Raw genomic sequence first — 26,274 nt, forward strand, 5'->3', positions numbered from 1 at the left:
GAGGTGTCCGGCAGTCTCTTAATTGCCTCTCCACATCATTCTTCTTACTCAGGAGTGTCAAACTCATCTTCACCGGAGGCCATTTCAGCCTCACGGGGTACCTTGAAGGGCCAAGAATATTTTAGACGTTTATAAAAGTAACTTCTCCATAACAGTTAACCGAGTTATTAAGGAATCGTTACAATTGTACTACTATTAATACTACTGTTACAATCAGCCCTAAGACATCGGCATGTTACATATTATTCTCATCCATCGATCATTTTCTGAATATAACAAAAATTAAGCAAAATACAAGTGCAACAATTCCATTGTATAGAAAATTACATTTTATGCCTACCTATTTTTCAAGGGAATAGGAGCAGGACTGCAGCTCCAGGTGTCACCGCTACAGCGTACAAATCTGTTTTCAGTGTGCAGCACTCCATACACTGTAGCAGTGGTATCTGGAGCTGCAACCCCGCTCCCATTCACTTAAATAGGAGCAGAGCTACTTTCAATGGCCACATCAATTGATCACTGTGGGGTTTAGTTTTGGGACTGTCACCTGACCTATCTGATACTGATAACCTCTCCTATGGAGAAGTCATCAGTATCAAATATCTTCAGAACTAAACAATTCCTTTAACAGTGTGCTGTATAGGGACAGGATCACACAAATACAGGCTATTAAACTTAGTACTGACCACTTTTGAAACTGCAGCCTGGCCTAGAAGGACCCTGGTCGACCTATTGCTACTTTCTGCAGAATCAGCTAGCACAGGCAGGCCCACAGCCTCGTGTTTGACACCCGTCTTCTAACTAAAAGGGTTGCAATGGACAGAGCTGTGACCATGCCTGGAAGTCAGGGGTCCCACAGGTCACCCCTACTAAACTAGGTCTTGATAAACATCTTTGGTAGCTGGCAGTCTGCGCATCATAACTTTATTCCCCCTGCCCTTGGGTGAGAAGATTTATGTTATACAGCCCTCCACTGTCAGAAAAGATGAGAAAAAAAAAGAAATCTTTTAATGTGAAAATAGGTCAACAGTATATAGAGGAGGAGCATGTATAGCTGGAAAGTTGCTCTACTCACTTCTTATTATACCAGTTGTCAGGGTCTGGGGTTGCTAGGTGGGGTGGAATAGACACACAAGTCCAGTTTCTTTAGTCCAAAACAAAGGTAGAGTTTATTTTCGCAACAAAAGGAAACAATGCAAAAATAAATCCCTGCCCGGCTAGGCTCTAACTAAACATAGAATAGGTTACCTCACCTAGAGTAACAGAAATCAAAAACCAGTAGAATCATTCAGGACACAGCTCCAAAAATACGACCTCTCTGTTTGGCTCTCCAGCCAAGCTCTGCCCACAGTCTGCTGCTGGAGCTGGCTTCTTAAGCCTCCCTTGATGAGCAGACTCTCTGCAGCTGAGTCGCTGTCGAAACATCCCCAAAGTGTGGACTGGAGGGGGGTGGAATGACAGGTCCCAGTACCAACCTACCGTGTATACTCGAGTATAAGCCGAATTTTTCAGCCCAGTTTTTGAGCTGAAAAAGCCCCCCTCGGCTTATACTCGTCAGTAATAAAAAAAAAAAAAAAAAAAAAAAAAAAAAAATTATATATATATATATATATATATATATATATATATATATATATTTTTAGGAGGGGGGGAGTCTATGACCAGCCACAATATTAATGTATAGAATCTCCCATAAAATAGAAAAAAGAAAGAGGATTTAAAAAAAATAAAAATTCTAAATCCCTCCTTTCCCTAGAATACATATACCGTAAATATAGAAAATGACTGCGAATCACATACACATTAGGTATCCCGGTGTCTGAAATTGCCCGGTCTACTGAATATAGAGGATCTGCAGTGCTCCTGTTCCGTCGGGAAGGGGTTAATAGGAGCACTGCAGATACCCTGTATTCAGCCAGACTGAATTCCAAGTGGGGGAAGAAAAAACAGTCTTCAAGCTCAGGGAAGGGGCAGACAGACAACCAAAACCCCCCCCCCCCCCCCTTCCCCAGCAACTACTGAACCCAAAAACTCCAACCATTTTAATTTTTGAAATTTTCCAGTAGCTGCTGCATTTCCCCCTCCTCGCTTATACTCGAGTCAATACAAGTTTTTTTGTGGTAAGATTAGGGGCTTCGGCTTATATTCGGCACAGCTTATACTCGAGTATATACAGTACCTGTCATTCCTAAAAACCCAGCCCAATACTGAGCATTTACCAAAATGCTCAGCAGACAATAGTGATCTGCTGAGAACAAACATTCCTTCTGGAGTTTTCTCATCTCACCCACCTGAGTAGTCTGGGTGAGATGTACACCCCCTCCATTACCTGACCAGCCATCGGCTTACACAGTATATTATATGAAGCAAATGTGTCTTCAGACTTCTGACCAAGTCAAACATAATACATAAGTAGGATATTATTATTAATAATAATAATAATAATAATAATAATATATTGCAGTAGGAAACTACTCCAGTATTTTAGTGCAGGTGACATTTTACCTATTCTACTACTCCATCATCCTCAGTCAAAATCCTCTCCTTTTTGATGCTCAAACTTTGTTCTCATTTTTACAAACTAGTTACACATTTCAATTATTTTTACCATATGACAAGCTCAATATAAATTTTTCTTACTGGGTGTAAAAATGTTAATTTGACTTATTTTCCCAGCAGCCATCCATACTCCAACCATTTCTATTATCTTCTTGCTTTCCACAGACCATCTCCTTGTCCAGGAAGATTCCCCAGAAATGCTCCAAGCTTCCCAGAACAAGCGTCGTCTCTCTGCCATCTCAGATAGCAAGTTGGAACGAAGCTTCTCTGAGGAACGCGGGGAGAAGTTGACCAGTGAAGGACCAAAGCCTCGTGTGTACACCATCTCCGGAGAGAGACCAATGTTGTCTGACCACGAGAGTGACAGCATGGAGCTAGTGGTGATAAAGAGCGGGCAGGACGAAAGGCATCATCACCATCACTCCCATCATCACCATCCCCTGCAAAACTCAGGCAGCGCTCACAACATCACAAGGCCTTGTAAAAGTTGGTCAGGAAGCCGACAAAACTCCAAAGAGTGCCCAAATTGTGCCAAACTCACGGTGCCGGCACAGCACTCATTTGATCTAGAGCAACATCAATCCAATGAGTCTGGATGGCGCAAGAAAAAGCTGGAACGCATGTACAGCATTGATAGAGTATCTGGTGAGTGCCAAGGCTCCTAACATGCCACTATACTGTATATAGGTGGTCCTGACCCCTTCCTATTTTACCCCTACAATAGTAAAGGTGAATGTAATACTCTTTGCCATAGATTGTGATTGTAATGGGACATTTCCTATCTTACACCTCAAGTCTGCTGCTATTGAATGGTTACATTGGCAGACATTGGGTTTCATACCCTGATGTCGCATCGACGCCTAGGAGCCTTAAGGGGCTCATAACATGTCCCTCCCCAATAAGACTATATACTGTAGACAATACATTATAGATTGGGGACCTGGTACAGATTGCACTGGGGTCCAGGTGCTTCATGTTACATCTCTGGTCAGGTAGCAATCCCTTAGCTTTGCATCAAGTAATCGCAGGTTCAAAGGAAATGTAGTCAAAAACTTTTGCCCCTTATCTTTCTTTTATGACAGTCCATTGTGTAAGGTTGCAAAGATGCATAAAGAAAAACTCATATCCACATCTTATCTTTGGGTACCCAGATCCTGGCGTAACTGTTACCTACAGCTACACCCCAGTATCTGAGACAGTAGTTGATCGAATAGCACATCTACATTGAAACTGAATTTAGAATTGTGTTTTGATATATTTTTCCCCTTTGGGCAGATGATGTTCCTATTCGGACCTGGTTCCCCAAGGAAAATCTTTTTACCTTTCAGACTGCCACCACAACTATGCAAGCGTGAGTACTGTCCCATTAAATCACATAACTACATTCAGAGTTTTGCAAATATATTCAGACCTGTAAACTAATGTTGGTGACGGCTGCGAGCCCAGAACAATGCCCACTCCTAAAATTCTGTAACTCACTTTGATTTGGTGAAGTTTGCCCTTGGCCGCTGTCAGCTCCTGCGGGTGTTTTTAGATCCACCTGTGTGTGGACCAGTGAGCTGACACAGAGATTTAATTCATGTGCTGATGTATGGATGCTGACAGAATGAGACTAACCTGGCGCTGTAGATAAACCTGCCCCCGTCAGCAGCTCCCGCCTGCGCTACCTGACAAGGATTAATATCCTGAGGCTTTCCGCTTTTGCAGCTCTCACAGAACAGAATCTCTCAGGACAGTCAGCAAACTGAAGTTTTCCTCTCATTACTCCCATAATCTGCTCCATGGCTGAATACAGAGGAAATGGAATATGGCTCCTGCCCAGGAAACTGCAGGGGGGGGGGGGGGAGTTTTACCAATTCATGCAAATATGCAAGGAATATGAAAGTGTATGGATTCCATTATATATAGTATTAAACATGATATCCTTATATTGACTAGAATGGGCAATGTCTGAATATCTTTGGCCGCTATTTATACACCATACCATTTATATATATATCATACCATGGTATATTTTATTACTGATATTGAAGACCAAGCTTATTGTGACTCTTTCTCTTCCTCCTATCCGCTCACTGTGATCAGTATCTCGTAAGTATTTCACTGAATGCCCTGCACCATGTGTGTCTTGTAAATACAGATAGACGCAGCCGTACACCATCCGCTCTGTGCATGTACCTTGGTTTCCCATGGAATTGCATGCTGTGTTTGTATTGACCCGTGTATCATGTTGATGGACATTGCTGTTACATTCAATAAAGTGACAACAGAACTCATTGGGAATTATTGATAGAGACTTATTGATAGCAAAAGGATAGTGTTACCCGGAGGAACCAGATCAGGGCTCGTTCACATCTGCGCCCGTACTCCGTTTTTCAGGTTTCCGTTTTCTGCACAAAACTGGGCAGGAGACGGAAACCTTTCGGCATCTTTCAAACCCATTCATTTAAATGGGTTTGAAAAGTGTCCAGCCGTGTGCGTTTTGTGCTCTCTGCGGCGAAACCGGCTTTTTTTTAACCAGACACAGAGTTGGACATGCAGTACTCTGTGTCCGGTTTAAAAAAAACGCTCAAAACCGCTCACAGCCGGACTCGGCATGACAGGTTTCCGTCTTCTGCCGGGCGGAAGACGGAAACCTAATACGGAGTGCCGAACGCCGGTGTGAACCCAGCGTAAGGCAGTGAAACCTCTTGTACAGTACACTCTGTGTATGCAGGCCATAGAGGTCAGCTGTCTAACAGCCTGGTTATGTAATAACTGCATTTTATATCAGCTGAAATATCATCCTGCATATTCTTAGGAGCAGTATTATAGTAGTTATATTTGTGAACATATGGAGCAGTATTATAGTAGTTATATTCTTGTACATAGGAGCAGTATTATAGTAGTTATATTTGTGAACATATGGAGCAGTATTATAGTAGTTATATTCTTGTACATAGAAACAGTATTATAGTAGTTATATTCTTGTACATAAGAGCAGTATTATAGTAGTTATATTCTTGTACATAGAAACAGTATTATAGTAGTTATATTCTTGTACATAGGAGGTAGTATTATAGTAGTTATATTCTTGTACATAAGAGCAGTATTATAGTAGTTATATTCTTGTACATAGGAGGCAGTAAAATAGTAGCTATAGTCTTGTCTTCTAGATAGGAGCAGTATTATAGTAGTTATATTCTTGTACATAGGGGACAGTATTATATTATAGTAATGCCCATAGAACACAGTTTTATAGTACAGTTTTGTCCATGGGGGCACAATTATAATCCTTGTCCAAATGTGGCCAGAATTTTGGTATAAAGGGCTAATGTAATAAATATATTGAGCTCAATATGACATGGCAATGGATGGAAATTGAAAAGGATGCTATCTAGTGACTAAAGGATGAACGTGTAGTCAAGACCAGGAAATATAATGATTATCACATTTTAGTTATTGTACAAGATAATGGAGAGTCAAAACACAATGTTGTGCTTGGACAACACATATCCAGAAACGATCATCAGGTCCCTTCTCCACCATATGGAGCAGCTTATTATATACTGTACTGTCATTTTATTGTTTTCATAAATTCACACGACACACAACTCCGTACAGTGAGGCACCAATGCATAAAAGCACAGGGGAATACTAAGGCTGAAATCTCACTCTGTATTGTAATAATTCACAAGGACAGTCGCCCATCCTCTTGGATTTTGGTCTGGCTGTGATCCCAGGTCTATGTTGTCTCCATCTCTCCGCCTGTGTGTGGTCAGAAGCGCTGTTATTGCCTCTGTCCTGTCTGTTTTGTGGTTTGTCACCTCGCCTGGACATGGTGTGCTACTGCTTGTCCGTCTTTTAATGGGTTTAGTTATTGACATAAACCGGTTTCTCAGGGCCTTCCGGGGTTATGCCGAGAGGAAAAGACGGAAGCGAGAAAATGACTCTGCAGCTGTAATACAGAGGTAGGGTGAGCTCCTAGTATGCATGCCTAAACTGTGTGCACAGGCGGGAAGGTTATCTCCCTGTTTCATGCTGTAATTATAGATTCTTCATGATGGCCCCGGGGGGTTTTGGCATCACATGATCAGAACCAATCCCCAATACCCTGGGTCACTTTGCCCCTTCCTTCCTCTCCTGATCTTATAAGGCCAGTCCCCATAGCACAGGTAAATACCAGTTAGATCAGGAGGAGAAAGAAGGGTAAGAGCAACCTAGGGGTTGGGGGCTAGTTCTGATCATGTAACCCAGGGATTGAAACCCCTGCGTCTATCATGAATCATCTTCCAGATTAAGTAATTTTACTGCCCTGGACAACCCTTTTAGGAAAAAGATGGACATAATTCATGTATCCAAGATCCTGAGTTGCCCACCATTCCATTACTGCACTACAGTGGCGTAACTAGGAATGGCGGGGCCCCGACCGACACTGAATACCTCGATCGACCCACTCCTCCGCACTCTATTATGCCCTTAGTGGACCTGCACACAGTATTATGTCCCTTATTGGCCCCTGCACACAGTATTATGCCCAATAGTGGCCCCTGCACACGGTATTATGTCCCTGAGTGGCCCCTGCACACAGTACTATGTCCCTTAATGGCCCCTGCACACGGTATTATATCCCTGAGTGGCCCCTGCACACAGTACTATGTCCCTCAGTGGCCCCTGCACACGGTATTATGTCCCTGAGTGGCCCCTGCACACAGTACTATGTCCCTTAATGGCCCCTGCACACAGTACTATGTCCCTGAGTGGCCCCTGCACACAGTATTATGTCCCTTAGTGGCCCCTGCACACGGTATTATGTCCCTGAGTGGCCCCTGCACACGGTATTATGTCCTTTATTGGCCCCTGCACACAGTATTATGTCCCTTAGTGGCCCCTGCACACAGTATTATGTCCCTCAGTGGCCCCTGCACACAGTATTATGTCCATTAGTGGCCCCTGCACACACTATTATGTACCATAGTCGCTCCTGCACTCAGTATTATGCTCCACTGTGGACACCCATAAACAATTATTATACTCTAGGATCTTTTCAGACCCCAGAGTATAATAATCGGAGACCCGGGGGAATAAAAACATAAAAAAACACTGTTACTTACCTGTCCCCTCTCTCCACTGTCGTCCTTCTTCAATGACGTCGGACGTCACATGACCCGGGACGCAGGCCGGGTTCATGTGACGTCAGACAACTAGGCCTGAAGCCTGCCCGGATCGTGGAGAGGTAAGTAACAGTGTTTTTTATGTTTCTTACCTCTCTCCGGCCTCCGATCATTATACTCGGGGGTCTGCAAAGACCCCTGAATATAATGATAGTCTTTGTGGGGCCCGTAGTGTCACTTACCGATCCTGGCCCAGCCAGGATCGGTAAGTAAATAGGTCCCATTACCAGCTGGAGCGGCTGTCGCCGGGCCCCCTAATGTCCCGGGCCCTGTGGCAGCCGCTACCACGGTAGTTACGCCACTGCTGCACTATGAGTATAGCACCAACATATTCCATTGCACTTTACAATTCTGAATGTATTTTTTAGACTCCATACAATTTCCTTTCCTAGCAATTCAACCCATCGAAAAATGACAGCTACCAATCACACCAGATTATGTTGCAGCAGTGACCCCAGCAGGTTGCATAGTGATATCATACTCAAGTACAATCCTTAGGGTAAGTTCACACGGAGTAACGTGCCCCAAAATCACGACCGCAAAATAATGCCGCGTATACGATACCGTCTCCCATTGAAATCAATGGGAGCGTATACGGCCCACAAAATCTCACACGGCGTATACGTGCCACATCACGCGGAACGTTACTCTGTGTGAACTTACCCTTACAATACACAATGAAAATGTTCCATGTATTGTAGTGGATCCATGGAGCAACCAAATTTCTTTTTTTTTAATTTTTCATTAAATGAGTTTAAGTAAAAATCAGGAATTTTCCTATTTTCCAATTCTTTCCAGTTACCAGGCTTAGAACAATTTTCCCCATAAATGCAAATTTGTCAAGTGCCTTCACATTACAGATTCAGTTCATCTTCCTGTCATTCCTCTCAGTGTCTTCAAAGGGGGTGATCAAGTGGAAAATTCTCCCCGCTGTTTCCTTCAGGATAATACATCTAAATCTATCCATTTCTGACACCAACGGTGCGAAGCCCTAATCACAGCACTGCCATGTGTCAGAGTAGGAGAGCCTACAACATGGCAGCTGCTTAATGCTGAACCCCGTCACAAGGCCTCATGTAGAGACGGATTAAGTGATACTTTGTCTCCGCCTGCAGAGTAAGAGGCAACATGTTGAGCGCTGAGTGTTGGAGACATGACGGTGGTGTGTCGCTCCTTGCTGGCACTTCCATATCCATTGTATTATTTTTAGTTCCTTTTGTTTTAAGCAAAATTCGAACAAAATAAAATACAATTCAATTTTGAGTGGGATGTCACTCACCTGAGGTCTAATACTACAGAGATCAGATCCGCTGCCTGATAGGCGGATGTAGCAGAGCTGGAAATCAATATGGCAGTGGCAGAATATACCCTGACTAGTCATAATGGCGGGACCTCCGGCGAGTTTGATCAGTATTTCACCCAAAACTGAATTTTCCACTTTTTGGGGAAGGAAATGGCGTTAACCTTTAATTGTCTGATGACCCAGTATAAAATATGGTGGGAGATTTACTAAGGTAGATGTGCTCAATCTGCACTAAAAACCTGCCATATATACTTTGTACTACAATGATTATGTATTATAGACTGTTTTTGCGCTTTACTCCACAAGGTGGGGGAGGGCACGACCTAGTGGGAGAGGGGTGTAGCATATGTGGGAGTACTATTGCTTATAATGTTAACACTGGATAAGATTACTGGATTTACTGGATAGTAAATCTGCCCCATTGTTCCCATGGCTTTAGATATGACTGGATTATGCAACTGTATATTATGGTACTAGGACGTGGCAATTACAACACTGGACACCACCAGACCAAAAATCAATAAGAGACTACATGTAGAGTTAGGAACACACAGAAAAATAATAAGCATCCCTGGATTAAAGGAACACTCCATATCAACAGGACACACTGTGTGCGGGGGAGTGCCTGACAACATGGCTCTCTCTAGAGTTCTCCACGTCATTGTCAAGCTCTAGACAGATAGTGGGAAAGTGTGAATGAGAGATAGAGAGAGAAAGAAAGAAAGATAGAAAGATAGAAAGATAGAAAGAAAGAAAGAAAGAAAGAAAGAAAGAAAGAAAGAAAGGGGTAGAGAGATGAAAAGAAAGAGTTAAAGTGGGAGAGGGGAAGGGAGATTGAGAAAGAGATAAAAGCTAAAACAGAGGGAAATAGTGAGAGAGAAAGAGCCAAAGAGAAATACAGATAAAAAGAGGGCTAGAAAAAAAAAGTTATTGAGACAGAGAGATAGAAACAACTAGAGATAGAAACAGACGAAAAAAAGAGAGAGAAAGAAGTAAAGCTAGAAAGAGGAAGGGAAAAAGAAAGATGGAGAGAGATCAAAAGAGAAGAGAGGGAGAAATAGAGCGAGCTGTTTATAGGCGCTGTCTGGATACAAGGATTATAACCTCTGGCCTTTAGAAAGTTCTGGAACAAAACATTTTATGGCTGCTCTTTGCACGGCCGGAGCGTTCTGGTTTTATTCCAGCCTTTAATCATGGCTGGGCGGCCAGGGGCAGCTTAATAAACAGATTTCTCCCACAGTATACAAACTCATTTTATTTCTTGCTTAGCTTCTGCTCTGTTCTTTTCCCGTAGGAATTTCCGCAAACACTTACGGATGGTGGGAAGCCGGAGGATGAAAGCTCAATGTAAGAACCTGCCTGAATGATGAGTGAAATTAACCTCGGATGGGTCTTTTAGATGTATTTACGGGTTTTCATATAAGAACTCCCGTGTGTTGTTAGGTCATGGCTCGGGATATTTATATGTACTCATCGCCGTAGCTTAGTTATGTGAATTTACTTCATACGGTGGTTGCGAGAACGCTTGAGACCTTACTCTCTTCTTGGAGAAACATTGAGGTCACATCATGTTAATCCCATAGTTTTACCTCACCCTTACCCCTGGAGTGCTGGCACATCTAATGTTTATGACAAAAATACAACCCTTCCCTGATGTCAGCAGAAACAAGGACAGGGCATGATGGATTTCAACATGCCCAATCCATTGTTCTCATGGGAGTTTCTTGCAGAAGTGTATGACACAGGTTATTTTCCATTTCACATTAAGGGTGCATTCACACGATGACGCAAAATCACGGCCGCAAAATAGCGCCGCGTGTACGGTCCTGGCTCCCATTGAAATCAATGGGAGCGTATACGGCTCGCAAAAGCTCCCGTGGCGTCTACGTGCCAAATTACGAGCCAAAAGACATTGTGTGAATGCACCCTAAGAACACATACACACTCAGCCAAGCATAAGGGGGCAACCTTTGTCCAAAAGCCTAAGGCCCCATGCAGACAATGATGTTCAGTGTACGGGTCAGTGAAAATGGAACAGATGGCATACAGATTGGTATCCATGTGCCATCCCTGATTTTCACTGACCCGTACATTTAAGTAAATGGGCAGATCCGCAAAAACATTCAAATATAAGACCTGCTCCATTTTATGCGGCTTTATTCTACAGCCTGGACACACAACCACAAAAAATACAGCGCTGTGGGAAATAAAGTACGGTCGTGTGTGACAGTGCTATGCCTGGCTATTTCTTCCATCTTCATAATAAATACGCTTCCTTAGCATGTATATAAGTGGGGAGAGGTTAGAAATGAATGGCCCTAATGGAGAATCATTGTGGGAAAGTCACTTGGAAAAACAATTAGTTACAAATTGTCGGAGAACAATTCCTAGCTGCTAAGATAATGGCCTCGTTTATGTTCATTAGTAAGACTCCATTCTATTGTGTTTGCATCCACAGCCTTCGCTGACCGTAGAGAAAGAAGCTTCAGCCGGTCCTGGAGCGACCCCACCCCAGTGAAAGCCGACTCCATTCATGACTCCAGAGAAAGTGAGTAGCAAGTGTAATGGTATGTTCACACAGAGTTTTTTACAGGCTGAAAAAATCTGCTTCAGAAATTAGGAAATGGCTTGTTGAATGCATTTTTTTTTTTTTTTTTTACATGATGTGGTTTTTCTCACGTTTTTGCCATTTTTTTGTCATGTTTTTGCTCCAGCACACTGTAAGGACCTGGAAACTTCCCTTTAAAAAAATGCTTATGGTTTTTGACAGGATTTTTGCAAAAACGCATGAAAAACCGCATTGTGTTTTTTTCTACCTCCCATTGATTTCAATGGATTTTTTAAGGCGGAGTCCGCCTGAAGATAGGTCATGTCGCTTTTTTTCCCTCTACCTGAAAAAATCAGCTAGAGGAAAAAAAATACTACTTGACTCCCATTAAAATGAATGGAAGGCAGATTCTGTCTAAAAATCAGCCTGCAAAAAACTCTGTGTGAACCCTAAGGCTGGGTTCACACGGGGGTCCACATCAAAATCTGGCTAAAAAAAAACGCCTCCCATTGAATTCAACAGGTTTAATGGGAACAAACCACTCGCAGAAAAAAGAAGCGACATGCCCTTTCTTGAGGCGGATTCCGTGGCTGATTCAGCCGCAGACATCTGCGGTGCGACACTCCCTCCTGACTAGGCCCATTCATTTGGGCTTAATCTGGAGAGGAATGCTGAGACTGGATGCTGGTGCACTGTATGCACTGCACCAGCACCTGTCGCGACTAGCCGTTTTTTGGACCGGATTCTGAGGCGGCCTCCACGTCAAAATCTGGTCCAAAAAACCCCTGTGTGAACCCAGCCATAGGCAACTGAGCAGATGTGGACACAGAGCCTAGTGCAGAGCTCAGATCTGGGCACAAATAGGATTGTCTCTCAGACGCGCCTCAGCGCCTCTGCTGATCAGTGTGTTATTTTTTTTTACCCCCTTAAGGCCATGATTTGCAGAATTCCTGCACCGATCTGGATGAAGAATGTGAGGACCTAAACTGGGAGGCAGAAAGAGAAATGGAAATCCTGTCCTGTGAAGGAGAAGATTTCATTCCACCCAAGATCATGGTAAGAATTATTGTTCTACATATTGTATCTGCTCTTGTATCCTGACATCTCTAACAATACTTGTCTACTATGTAATAAATATTTATTCCGAATTTCACCATTTCCTATTATCGGACATAGGATATTTTCCAATATCCTCCGACTGCTGCTCCATGATCATATTACAGGCTGGTGTATGCAGTGGCTTATATTCTGCTGATGTATACATAAACCAACTACAGGGAAAATGAATTTACTGCAACCCTAAAAACCTATTATTACTTATGGGCCCATATTTGCCATTGGTTTTCTGTTTGCCTTCTGTGTGTTCTCTCATACACTGCAGGCTGCTCACTGCCCTTCTGTGGGCAGTGCGCGGCAAGCCCACGGATCCCATTATAGTCTATGGGGCCCATGCGCTTGAACTGCACAGTGCTTGCAGTTGCGCTTGTGTGCCATCCGGGAGGGTCCTCGTGCGGACTCCTTACAGACAGAACACATCAGCATGTGTGAATCGGGCATAAGCTGTTATTCATTTGATTAACTATTATTTTATATGGTCTTAAAGATAGATCTAACACCGAAGGGAACTGAGCGGCTTTCAATGCAGAAGAATACACGCAGGTTGCAAAACATAAATGCAGAAAAAATTATCACTTGAGATGTCAGGATACAATTTCAATGTGTTGTATGTACACATGATTTTTTTTGTGTGTGGTGGATATAGGATGCATTATCCGTTTATTGATCCGTTTTTTTCTCCATCTGTAGCTAATTTCATCCAAAGTTCCTAAAGCAGAATACATCCCGACCATAATCCGGAGAGACGACCCCTCCATCATCCCCATTCTCTATGTAAGACCTACATGTTTATATAATGGGAATGTTCATTATACACACACTATACATTGTATACTTGTATCGCGAATATATCATACTCCAGAATTCTGTGTACTGCATGCCCCAACATACCCAGAGATGTATCTGATAAATCTAATCCTGTCCCTATTCTCCTTTGCTGTTTAGGATCATGAACATGCCACATTTGATGACATCTTAGGTAGGTATTCTTAATGGGATAGCTTTATGCAGTCAATACCTTATATTGCCAACACCTGGACTAGACACCAACATTTCTAGAATTAATAATATCTAGATTCCCTGAAATGTTTCACTTCAGCTCTCTCACATTAAACCTATTTGTGAGACGGAGAATATTTGGCTTTGTGTCCGCCTTCTTGTTGTCATTTAGCATCTGAGAGATAATTTGATGATAAGTAAATGTGACATTCGATTTGGTCAGAGTCATTATAAAAGCGGACGAGTATTTCCAGCACTCAGAGATAATGCGCTGCCATTAGGTCAGGTATCTCAGGGAGCTGACGGATACAATGTAACTCTGAAGGGATCTTCATATGCAGTAATTCTGGCACAATGTATCGGTTGTGTTTCATCTATACAATGTTTTTGTCTTTTTTTTCTTTTTCTACAGAAGAAATTGAGAAAAAGCTGAATGTGTATAGGAAAGGCTGCAAGATCTGGGAGATGCTTATATTCTGCCAGGTAAGTGACAGTGAAGATAAGTTGGCATATTGGCATTAGGTTGACATGACTGCTATAAAGATAGAAGGGGTCGGCAACTGAACTGCTTCTCTGCTTTCGGTCACAGCTTTTGGTGAGCACCCCCTAGTGGTGGTTGCCGGCAGCATTTAAAGGAGTTGTCTGGCAGGTAAATAGTTTTTACAGAAAAGTCTCAGCATATGTGGAAAAAAAAGAAGAATGAGACCTAAATGATCCTCCACTGTTGCTGATCCTCCAGGATTTACTTCCCTGCCCCTCTCGGCAAGTCCCTGGTGGGTGACACTGCGGCCAGTGATTGACTGTCTTGTCCTGAGTATTTAGAGGGACCAGAATTTAGAGACAGGGTGGGGGAACCCAGAAAGCGCAATGATCAGGAGCAACAGGGATTGATGAGACAAGTATTGCGGGTTTTTTAATATATATTTTTTAAGCCTTTTATGAAAACTTGTTACCTATCAGACTACCCCTTTAACGCCATGACTGTAATGTAAGCCAGAAATTTGGAGTGATAAGTCTAAAGATGCAGCTCTGACCCCTATATGATGACATTTTGGATCCCATTACCACTAAAGAGTCATAACTAGGTTTTACTTCACCTTCAGTGCTGGCAGCCATCTTCACTGACAATCACTTGCCATCTGACCCCCTTTGCTGTCTTTCTAGGGAGGACCCGGCTACCTCTACCTTCTGAAGAATAAGGTCGCTACTTTTGCCAAAGTGGAGAAGGAGGAGGATCTTATTCTGTAAGTTTATTGACAAACCCCCCCCCCCCCCAAAAAAAAAAAAAAAAAAAAACATATAGAAATATTAAAAAGTTTTTCTACTTCAAAAAATGTAATCTGGCCCCCATGACAGCTATTTCAGGGAACATCAGCTAGCTTTCCCACATTCCTGAACGTCAAGTCTGTCTAGTTATACAGCGACACAGGAGTGAAGGAAGTAAAGTATTGCTGTAATATTAGGCAGGTTTAATATTCAGGGGCTTAGAAATGCTGGGTGACCGCCTGTGGTGGAGCTTATATGTGCTGAGAATTTATATTAGGAAGGAAAGGGATATACGAGATAAAGGAAATGTAATGTAAAAACCATGTAATTCCTATTTACTATAAAAGACGTCTACCAGAACGATGATTTCCATATTGTAGATTTGCAGCTCCGTGCAGGTGAAAGAAAACCCATGAATAATTAATCCCAGTCCCGGCATCTCATTTATTCTCTATTTACACATATGTCTCACAAGAATACATGCTTTCAGGTTCATGACGTAGGAGAGATGTGGACTGTATCAATAATTCATCTCTAGCATTAGGCTGACCATGAAATCTGACAATCATGTTATATATTCCATGATAGGGGAGAGATTAGTTACAGAAATATAAGTACCGTACATTGTGGCTTTTCATTTTCCATAATATGCAGCACAATGTTGTGTAAGGCTCTTATCACATCAGCCATAAACAAAATTGATAATGCAATGCCAGTTCCGACACATCAAACCGCAAGCATCTGAAGTACCCCATTCACTTATAGATGATCCCCATCATTGTGCTCCTGTGAGGCGTCCAAAATAGCCTTGTATGGAGGGCAAATATAAAAGAATCTGCAAAAACGTCGACAAGGAAGATTTGAAGAGTGCCTGCATATTACATACATTGTATACAATGCATTTTCTCATATATATACAGTCCTATGAAAAAGTTTGGGCACCCCTATTAATCTTAATCATTTTTAGTTCTAAATATTTTGGTGTTTATAACAGCCATTTCAGTTTGATATATCTAATAACTGATGGACACAGTAATATTTCAGGATTGAAATGAGGTTTATTGTACTAACAGAAAATGTGCAATATGCATTAAACCAAAATTTGACCGGTGCAAAAGTATGGGCACCTCAACAGAAAAGTGACATTAATATTTAGTAGATCCTCCTTTTGCAAAGATAACAGCCTCTAGTCGCTTCCTGTAGCTTTTAATCAGTTCCTGGATCCTGGATAAAGGTATTTTGGACAAACAATTCAAGTTCAGTTAAGTTAGATGGTCGCCGAGCATGGACAGCCCGCTTCAAATCATCCCACAGATGTTCAATGATATTCAGGTCTGGGGACTGGGATGGCCATTCCAGAACATTGTAATTGTTCCTCTGCATGAATGCCTGAGGATTTGGAGCGGTGTTTTGGATCATTGTCTTGCTGAAATATCCATCCCCGGCGTAACTTCAACTTCGTCACTGATTCTTGAACATTATTCTCAAGAATCTGCTGATACTGAGTGGAATCCATGCGACCCTCAACTTTAACAAGATTCCCGATGCCGGCATTGGCCACACAGCCCCAAAGCATGATGGAACCTCCACCAAATTTTACAGTGGGTAGCATGTGTTTTTCTTGGAATGCTGTTTCTTTTTGGTCGCCATGCATAACGCCTTTTTTTATAACCAAACAACTCAATTTTTGTTTCCAAAATGAAGCTGCCTTGTCCAAATGTGCTTTTTCATACCTCAGGCAACTCTATTTGTGACGTACGTGCAGAAACGGCTTCTTTCTCATCACTCTCCCATACAGCTTCTATTTGTGCAAAGTGCGCTGTATAGTTGACCGATGCACAGTGACACCATCTGCAGCAAGATGATGCTGCAGCTCTTTGGAGGTGGTCTGTGGATTGTCCTTGACTGTTCTTACCATTCTTCTTCTCTGCCTTTCTGATATTTTTCTTGGCCTGCCACTTCTGGGCTTAACAAGAACTGTCCCTGTGGTCTTCCATTTCCTTACTATGTTCCTCACAGTGGAAACTGACAGGTTAAATCTCTGAGACAACTTTTTGTATCCTTCCCCTGAACAACTATGTTGAACAATCTTTGTTTTCAGATCATTTGAGAGTTGTTTTGAGTAGCCCATGATGCCACTCTTCAGAGGAGATTCAAATAGGAGATCAACTTGCAATTGGCCACCTTAAATACCTTTTCTTATGATTGGATACATCTGGCTATGAAGTTCAAAGCTCACTGAGGTTACAAAACCAATTTTGTGCTTCAGTAAGTCAGTAAAAAGTAGTTAGGGGAATTCAAATCAATAAAATGATAAGGGTGCCCATACTTTTGCACCGGTCAAATTTTGGCTTAATGCATATTGCACATTTTCTGTTAGTACAATAAACCTCATTTCAATCCTGAAATATTACTGTGTCCATCAGTTATTAGATATATCAAACTGAAATGGCTGTTGCAAACACCAAAATATTTAGAACAAAAAATGATTAGGATTAATAGGGGTGCCCAAACTTTTTCATAGGACTGTATATATATATATATATATATATATATATATATATATATATGCATTGTAAATTGCATTGATGAGACAAGTATTGTACATATAGAATTATATACAGGAGATACCCAGGTCATACCAGCATCTTCCATATCACTATATACAGGAAGCTTTAAATATATATGGTATGTATATTTGACTCATTCCTTCTGTTTTTCTAGGTTTTGGAAAAAACTGAGCAAACTGATGAGCAAAACTAATCCAGAACCCAACGTGATACACATTATGGGGTGCTACGTATTGGGGAACCCCAATGGTGAAAAGGTACGGCATGTAAGAAAATTGATAAAAGATAGGAGAGATCTTCAGCCCTCCTATGTTGTTTCTGGCCATGGTGGCTCAGTGAGGCTATACATGCATATTCTGTTCAGTATAATGGATTGTCCCAGCTTTATAGTTTTCATACTCATCCTGTCACTTTGTCCTCTCAGCTATTCCAGAATTTGAAGAACCTAATGAGTCCCCATCGAATCGAATTCAAGTCCCCCCTTGAGTTATCTGCACAAGGTAAGTCCGGCCATCTCCCCCTAGCCCTTCTCAGCACATCCCATGTCAGTGCACAGCAGAGATAGTACACGTCCCATGCAATGTAATATCGCTGAGGCCGGGGGAGCATCTGCTCAATGTTTTAATTTTCTACTCAGATAATTGGAGCAACTTGATTAGATCTCGCTGGAGTACTTGGCATCAGTCACGCTGTCCGTACTTGTCACCGTCTTGGCAGAGTCTGGGCGGCATTTGGAAATATTTCAGTGTTTGCCAATTTGTACATAAGATGATAATTACAGATCGCTCGTATGGAGCATTACCGTCATCTCATTGTCACGCCAGAGCGCAAGCTGCAGGGAACAATGGGAGACTGAATAGAAACCGCAGGTTCCAAATTTCATTGGAAATTATAATTCTGAGCCATTGTCTTGCAGCAGCGGTCTTATTCCATATATAGGTATTAATGTAGGTTGTAAAACCTACATTAAGTAATTATGACTCACTTATTATATGACCGCTTATGGGGATTATATATGTAATTACCGGATGTAACATCTGAGGCAGAGTCAAATATTCCAGCATCCGTATGTTTATATAGACAGGCTTATACATCTAATATATGTATGCTAATGTAATAGGCCATGCATATATCCATGCATTTGTATATGTAGCTTGCTGTATCATGAGTAAGAGCAGAATATTTGGGGGGTCCAAATGGCGACACCCAACATATCACTGAAATGAAAAGACAGACTCAGCAGAGTCCCGATTGCTGAGGGTCTCAGTACTCAGGCTCCCAACTATCAATACTTGACAGATAGCCTTTATGTGAACATGTGAACTATCCACATCTGCCAGAAATCCCTGATAGTTCTCACCCCTATGGCCATCAGTGATAAAGAGATATTGTGGTTCCTGGGACCCCACTTGCAGATTCACAGTGGTCGCCTTAAGCACAGAGTTCAATGGAGAGGGGACCACAGTGAGATACCCAGGTGAATGGAGATTATGGGAATATCAGCTTGGACCTATATAGCAAATATTTAGGTTGCTACTTTTGCCATATATCTAAATTGCTTTGGCACCCAGAACCTTATTACATTGTACAAGGTCTGAGCTATACAGATCTCTAGTATGCCATCCATAGAGGTCACCTTAAATTATTCTTTAGTGGCTGCCTCCTACCAGCATCCTGCAGGATCTTCAGAGAGATTGACCCTGGACCTTCCATTGAAGTGAATGGGAGTAAAAATCTTTCTGACAACGGGAGAAAGAATTCTGTAGCAGAGTATGCGCTGTAAAGTCCGTTGCGTCAACCTACCCAAGTTCCAATTTCTCATCTAGGGACAAAAAAGGTTTTTAGGCATCTGATATCCTAAATTTAGTTCTCACATTCTTTTTCTTCTCTCTGTTTCCAGGAAAGCAATTGATTGAAAAGTATTTTGATTTCCGACTATATCGTCTCTGGAAGACTCGACAACACTCCAAGCTGCTGGATTACGATGACATTTTATGAGCCTACAACAATGCTGCCATGTTAGGAGTACTTTTTGCTGATTTCCAGAGGGACTGAAAGAGTCTACTGGGATCTTCCCCCCTTTGCTATAGAGAGTGGAGGACGGGGGGAAAATCGAAGAAGTTGTAAGGTGCCGAGGTCGAGCCCAATGACGGGTCGTCAATCTTACAGGAGTTGGAAAGAAGTTTGAAAAGTTTATGCCGGAAGCTTTAGCATGTAGAGAAATGAAGAATGAGTTGAAGTCTTCATTCTGAGCTTCACCAATTCAGGGCAAACACTAACCAAGAAACGTTCGGGTCCTCTTTTTTTCCAAGGCCCCTTCAAGACTTAAGCTCAGGTTTTTATTAAGACAATAATAGTAACACTTCTTGCACTAGAGAGCAAGGATCCTATTGAGCCTTCAAAACCCACAGTAAACTTTTTGTAGCAAAACCCAGGTGACTTTTATACTTCACAGGACGGAAACCGAGAACACAAAAGGTTGGCCAAGCGGAAGGTTGTGTGTCGCGCTCTACAGGCGAGGCTGTGGAAGGAGTATTATTTATGGATATATCTATATAGAACATATATGTATATCTTACTAGCGGGTTTTTTTAGATTATCCATGTGGGGTACCTTAGAATTTAAGTGCAATTTCTTTTTAAACAAGCAAATAGCATATTTAATTGTTGAACAAGTGCGATGGTCTTCGAGCCGTCTTGCACGGTGTGAGTTGTAGTGACAGCGCGAGACACTTTAGTGGAACATCTTTTTGTAGACATGTAGATCACCAGCAATTATGTGTTGTTACTCTCCGGAGACTCACGGTAGATCCGCCGATTCACCCGCATTGTCTTGTGTTACATAAGGTTCCACAAATATACTCGCACTTACTCAGTGTCTCGTGATGCTAAGATCATCTTTTAGGTAGCCGGCTCACCATCTAGATTACTCGGCTCTGACACAAGACGTTCGGTGAGCACCTTGTTGCAATATATTGATAGTATTGTTATGTGATCATACAGTAGTAGGCTTCAGTAGAAATCTATGTACAGTATAAAAAGCTGTAATTGATATACATTTACATATTATATATATATATTGGGGAGATTGGTCATTGAAGGGGGCATCAGGTGTGAGCAAGGCCTCAGTAGCATCTGCAGGTGGTTGGCTCCGGCATCTTTTGCCTAGAACTTATTATCTTTCTGGGTGGGTGAAATAAATGGTTAATAGGTATCTTGCTGCATTTTATACTCAGTATATACATATATATATAGCATTGTGTCAATTAAATGGTGGATGGTTTTCGCTCTCTGGACCCAGGTTTTTGATTGATTTTGGGTCTTGAGGAGGCGGAGGTTATATCCATCTAATCACGTATGTTAGCAATCATATCTATTTGTTGGGGGGGGGGAGAGAGCAGATACGACAAGTCTCAAATACACTGAACCCCAAGTAGTTAATTCTGCTTTAATAATTTGGGTTTCTTCATTGATTTTTAAGCATGCATGACCCATGTTGCAGTTAATCCCTCTAAACATGTAGGATTGTGTAAGAATAATGGTATACTGTATATAGAGACACAGTATTGAGTGTCATTTATACATATTTGGATCTTGGTTATATACAAAGTCCAAGTTTTAATATATCCCAGTGATCTAATGTATGTGGAAATGTCCTAGACTTGGCACTACCCATGTATAGGCTGCAGTCAATCCCTTTATATGCAAGTGGATAAAATTGTATACAGTGAAACTTGTTTGGGATGAGGGCTCAGAACTGCACAGTTTCCTAGAGGGGTGGTCCATACATGCCAATTTTTTTGTTAGTAAAAATCTGGGCACTTACACCCCACCCACAGTCTGTCAGTTTTGTGGCAGCTCTGTTCCAACAAGATTTGGAACTTTCCAGGATTGTTCCTGGAAATTTGGGACAATCCTGGGAAATTAGAGAATTTGAATGGCTATGGTGCTCCTCTCAACAAAGAAAACCAGTATACAAGGTCAGGTGTCTGAAGGATCCTGATCTGGACAAAGGGGTGGGCTGGAGGGGGTTTCACTGTATACTATTTTTGCCCAATGTAATGCCACAAAGTGCTACTGCGCTGTATTTCCACTAGGAGGAGCAATGACTGAATAAATGCTAAATTTATAGTTTCGGTTAACCATTAAGGCCCTGGAAAATGGAGAGTGTTTAATAAGATAATTTAACAATTTAGCCTTAATTTTTTTGTAAGTTAAAGTGTACAGATAGTTCAAAAATAAGGGTGTGGGGGCTCGAAACTCATAATAAAATAGCAGACCCTCTACCATCTCAAAGGACCCCTTTAGGGGATATTAACATATTGGTTTTGCAGTCAGACTGCGATGTGTGAGCACCTCCTTAGAATCTATGGCCACAGCCCATGCACTGGGCCTACCGCAGGTCACGGTTGCTTCTATATGTAACAGGTAGTTAATTATCTGTCCTGTGGCTAATACCCGCTGCTGCTGACATGAATTGCAGCTCTAGATCTGCTTCAATTCTGATGAAACCTGTCGGAGCTCATTGATTTGCTGAATGCTCCATCACTGCAGGGAATCCATAGATCATTAAAGTACCTCTTACTTTTATGTATCTCTCTCAGCATTCATCAGTTTGGCCATAAACTATCCGTATACTGGTGTCATAAATGTAACGTAATAAAGTTTATTGAAATTTAGAAAATGATAGCAGTTAGCTGATTGGTTACCTTAAGCTCTGACATATCAGGGAGGCTCCTGCTCCAGCTTGTTGTCACATAGCCAGGACAGCGACGTGGAGGAGGGGTGCATGGCTACTCCTGGCCATCTAGAGGCTTAGAACCAGTAAAGGGGCTCTCCATTATGGACAATATCTACTTGATAGAAGGGTCCCTTGACAATAAGCTGATCACAAAGTATCGCCCTGCTGGGACCCCATGCAATCCGCTATAGTCTGATACCTGGCAGTAAGGGTTGGATTCCCCTACAGCACCACCACAGGAGAAATTAAGCATTACAAAATGCCCAATCAGTTTAGTGGGCTGATGCAGGACAGGTCAAGTCCTCCAGAGCTGCAGGACAGAATTCTCTAATACGATGTATGAAAGTAGACTATCCCTTTAATGACCATTTGTATACATTTAGTACCTTGTATAGGATCCATACCTATTATATACATAACATGATCATGCTCACACACTTCTTATGCATTATGCCTTCCTATTAGTGCAGAGTATGTATGGATTGAAGCATATGAATGAGTGTACAGTAAATATGTGTATATAAATATTCCTATACACATATACATTGTAATAGATTTATTCTGCAGATATGAAGCAATGTAAAGAATCCTATTCTCTAATAAGAATGTTTATAGGGATATAGTAATATGTATCCACGGACGATTATTGTACAGTGAGACTATAACCAAGGATGTATAGACGCCATGCAAATGCATAGAACTGTTTAATCTTCTTAATTTGCAATTATGTAATAAGCAATGTCTGTGCCGACTGTTAGGAGAGAACTGAGGGATAATGTACAGATAGACAATGAGGAGGGAAATATATACAGCACAAAGCAGATTAAAGTATCGCTTCTAATTTATGTATCATTATACACTATACATATATATGTGCAATGCAGGCTTGCTCCAGAGCTGCACTCACTATTCTGCTGGTGCAGTCACTGTGTACATACATTACATTACTGATCCTGAGTTACATCCTGTATTATACTCCAGAGCTACGCTCACTATTCTGCAGGTACAGTCACTGTGTATATACATTACATTACTTATCCTGTACTGATCCCGAATTACATCCTGTATTATACTCCAGAGCTGCACTTACTATTCTGCTGGATATTACTGGAGTACTCACATTTATTTCTCAGTACTACATCACATGTCTGTACAGTACATTGCTGAATGCACAGATGACACTTCCCAGAATGCACATCATTACAACGAGGTCTGTGTCAAGAGATCTGAGTGCAGTCTTGTGGATATAGAAGTGCCTCTGGGGACGAGAATGAATATAGTACATAATGTTTCCTAGGATCGGGACAAGATAAGTCAAGCAAAGATTTAGTGTAGTGTACAATGATCCTCCACACTGAGGTATAGAATTAGTAATATACGATGGGTCCAGATCCTTTATATAATTCATTAAGGAAAAGTTCAGAGTTTCTCAACCTTTCCCGCTTTCTCATGGGGCAAAATAAAAAAAATATGCTTCTAAGCAGTCTCGAGTCACTACATGAATTTTTGATATAACTAAAAATATAGTCCATAACCATAAAATGTAATAATAAAAAGTAATAAAGTTCTTTAAAAAAAATCCCAAATAACAAAGAGACACAATTAAAAAAAAAAAAAAAAAAAAAAAAAAAAAGCCACCAAAATGCACATAATGAATGGCATAAAAACCTTCATATTTCAGGTATTTTCATGCAAATCAAAGTAAAAAAATATCCAATAGGGTTGCACCATGTCACTAGATACCTGAATTGGAAGATCTACAGTATCGTGTACAGATGGTGATTCTTTCAAAAATACTGCCACGGTGCTCCACAGGTGGTTTGTGGTATTGCAGCTCAAACTCTTCACTTCAATGGAGCTGAGCAAAAGAAAGCAGAAGAGCTGACAGATGTGGCACTGTTGTGAGATACAAACAGCCATGTCTTTGTTCTCTTGTGCAACCTCTTCAACAGAGCCCAGTAGTGAGGTTTTATTTGCCCCCATACCTTTGGGTATGTTCCACTTCAAATGATGTTGTTGGCATAAAAGATTGATAAACTCTGAATCCGTACATAAAATAAGGGTTCATATAGTTACTGCAATGTGTTGTGTGCGCGTTTTATAAAATTGCTTTAAAATAAAAAGTTACTTTTACTACATATATTGAAATTAAAAAAAGCTAATCAGTCACCTATGGGTCAGATACTGTATATTCCAGCGGGGGAGACATTTATTGCTATCCAAACATTTTCGGTGTTTTTTCATGTCTGACGGGACTTGTAGTGTTTCCCTAATGGACAGTTTATCCATTTACGTGCTGTCTAAGGCCTAAGCTACGCAAGCGGTTTCCAATAGCGCCACTGGCCGCCGGTGAAATGTTTTTGGACTATATTTAATCTGTGGTTGACCCGTGGAGGGCACTCATGGACGGCAGGTGATACTACCAGTAGAGGCGGCAGTGCAGGTAGTTCAGAGCGGCCTCCACTTCCCTCCCGCTGCTATAGAGCACTTACATGATAAATCTGCTTCCTTTTGATATGTCGCTGTCTGACCACACTTATGGAGGTTTATAATGGACAGGCTGAGGTTTTATGTAGAGGGTGAGAAGCCTTTTAAAAAAAAATGTATTTTTTATCCTTTACAAAGTGCAAAATAGCCATGTGATTTTTTTTTTTTCTGGACGACAGTGCTGTGATGTGAATTCCCACTGTCAATTTATTAATAAAAAAAAAAAAATTCTAATTTTTCTGTCTCATTTAATTCTGAGTTAGGCAATGTCGAAGGATAAAAGCTTGCAGGTATGTGAATAAAGGATAAAGGTGATTCTCCAATCTTATAAAGTGATATGGCCAGGATAAGTCATCCCTTTATGATGTAAGACCTCCACCATCCTGAGAATGAAGGGGCTGCAGTGCTGTTCTCTGCATTCAAGTGAATGTATGACCACTACACAGCGTACAGCATTATACTTCTGACTGGTACACTACTACGCTGTGATTGATTCTGCTGTGCAGAAGTCCCTTTAAACAGGACCTTTCATCAGATTGGGCACAGGCAGTTTTATATACTGCTGGAAAGCCGACAGTGCGCTGAATTCAGCGCACTATTGGCTTTCCCAATCTGTGCCCTGAGTAAAGCACGATCGGTCCCGGTACTGTAGCACTTTAAAGTCAGAAGGGCGTTTCTGACAGTCTGTCAGGAACGTCCTTCTCCACAGCGGCGCCTATCGTGCTGTACAGTGTGAGTGGGGAGGAAAGCCCCCTCCCCTCCTGATAATACTTGTCTATGGACGAGCACTGTGAGCAGAGGGAGGGGGCGTTCCTCCCCACTGACAATAGGCGCTGCTGTAGAGAAGGACGTTCCTGACAGAGTGACAGAAACGCCCTTCTGACTGTAAAGCCCTAAGGTACCGGGACCAATAGCGCTTTACCCGGGGCACAGATCGGGAAAGCCAACAGTGCGTTGAAATCAGCGCGCTGTCAGCTTTCCAGCAGTATATAGAACTGCCTGTGCCCATATCGGTAAAAAGTCCTCTTTAAAGGGGTTATCTGGGGACTGTCTTTCACTTAAAGAAAAGGGTGGGCAGTAAGTAAAAAGAAACAAAAACAAAATAGCCCCCAAAAACCGCTTATAATCAGTTGCTCAAAGGGGATGCCTGCAGTAAGACCACTACCAATCTGCTATTGATAGCCATCATAAGCAAATGCCTAGATAACGCCTTTAAGGTGGGGATATAAATGCTCTCTCCGAAAGTTTCTTCCCAACAATCCGCTGGTTTTGCTGCGGCTCACCTGTAGGTTTCATTGCTGACCTCTCACACCTTACAGCTGTACATTACAAAGGTACATGCAATAATAATAATAATAATAATAAATGAACATGTATGTATTGTATTTCCTGCCTTCACACAGCTGCAGTTTGTTACAGTGTCTCAGTGTAGATGTACGCAGAGGACCTTTGGCTTACAGTGTATTGCCTAGACCTACACAATGCTGAATCTGAGCAGTGCAGGGCCAGGACAGGTATTCACATAAGCATGAA

General features: G+C 41.7%; 1 protein-coding gene across 4 annotated transcripts in view; it reads left to right on the forward strand.

Moving 5' to 3' along the window:
- Positions 1 to 21,661, forward strand: part of NSMF (NMDA receptor synaptonuclear signaling and neuronal migration factor) — a 38,345-nt gene extending 16,684 nt beyond the window's left edge. For 3 of the 4 annotated variants that reach the window (XM_075259114.1, XM_075259115.1, XM_075259116.1), the window contains 12 exons: positions 2,725 to 3,204; positions 3,835 to 3,910; positions 10,310 to 10,362; positions 11,474 to 11,563; positions 12,495 to 12,619; positions 13,370 to 13,453; positions 13,625 to 13,658; positions 14,091 to 14,161; positions 14,843 to 14,922; positions 17,669 to 17,771; positions 17,939 to 18,014; positions 19,415 to 21,661. In XM_075259114.1, coding sequence (XP_075115215.1) covers positions 2,725 to 3,204; positions 3,835 to 3,910; positions 10,310 to 10,362; positions 11,474 to 11,563; positions 12,495 to 12,619; positions 13,370 to 13,453; positions 13,625 to 13,658; positions 14,091 to 14,161; positions 14,843 to 14,922; positions 17,669 to 17,771; positions 17,939 to 18,014; positions 19,415 to 19,512 — 1,370 coding nt within the window. In that variant the 3' untranslated portion in view covers positions 19,513 to 21,661. Of the gene's footprint in view, positions 1 to 2,724; positions 3,205 to 3,834; positions 3,911 to 4,644; positions 4,651 to 6,440; positions 6,510 to 10,309; positions 10,363 to 11,473; positions 11,564 to 12,494; positions 12,620 to 13,369; positions 13,454 to 13,624; positions 13,659 to 14,090; positions 14,162 to 14,842; positions 14,923 to 17,668; positions 17,772 to 17,938; positions 18,015 to 19,414 lie in introns of all 4 variants that reach the window. The other variant, XM_075259117.1, reaches the window with a different exon arrangement.
- The last annotated feature ends 4,613 nt before the right edge of the window (positions 21,662 to 26,274 follow it).

Source organism: Leptodactylus fuscus, chromosome 11 (genome assembly GCF_031893055.1).
Source record: "Leptodactylus fuscus isolate aLepFus1 chromosome 11, aLepFus1.hap2, whole genome shotgun sequence".
NCBI lineage: Eukaryota > Metazoa > Chordata > Amphibia > Anura > Leptodactylidae > Leptodactylus > Leptodactylus fuscus.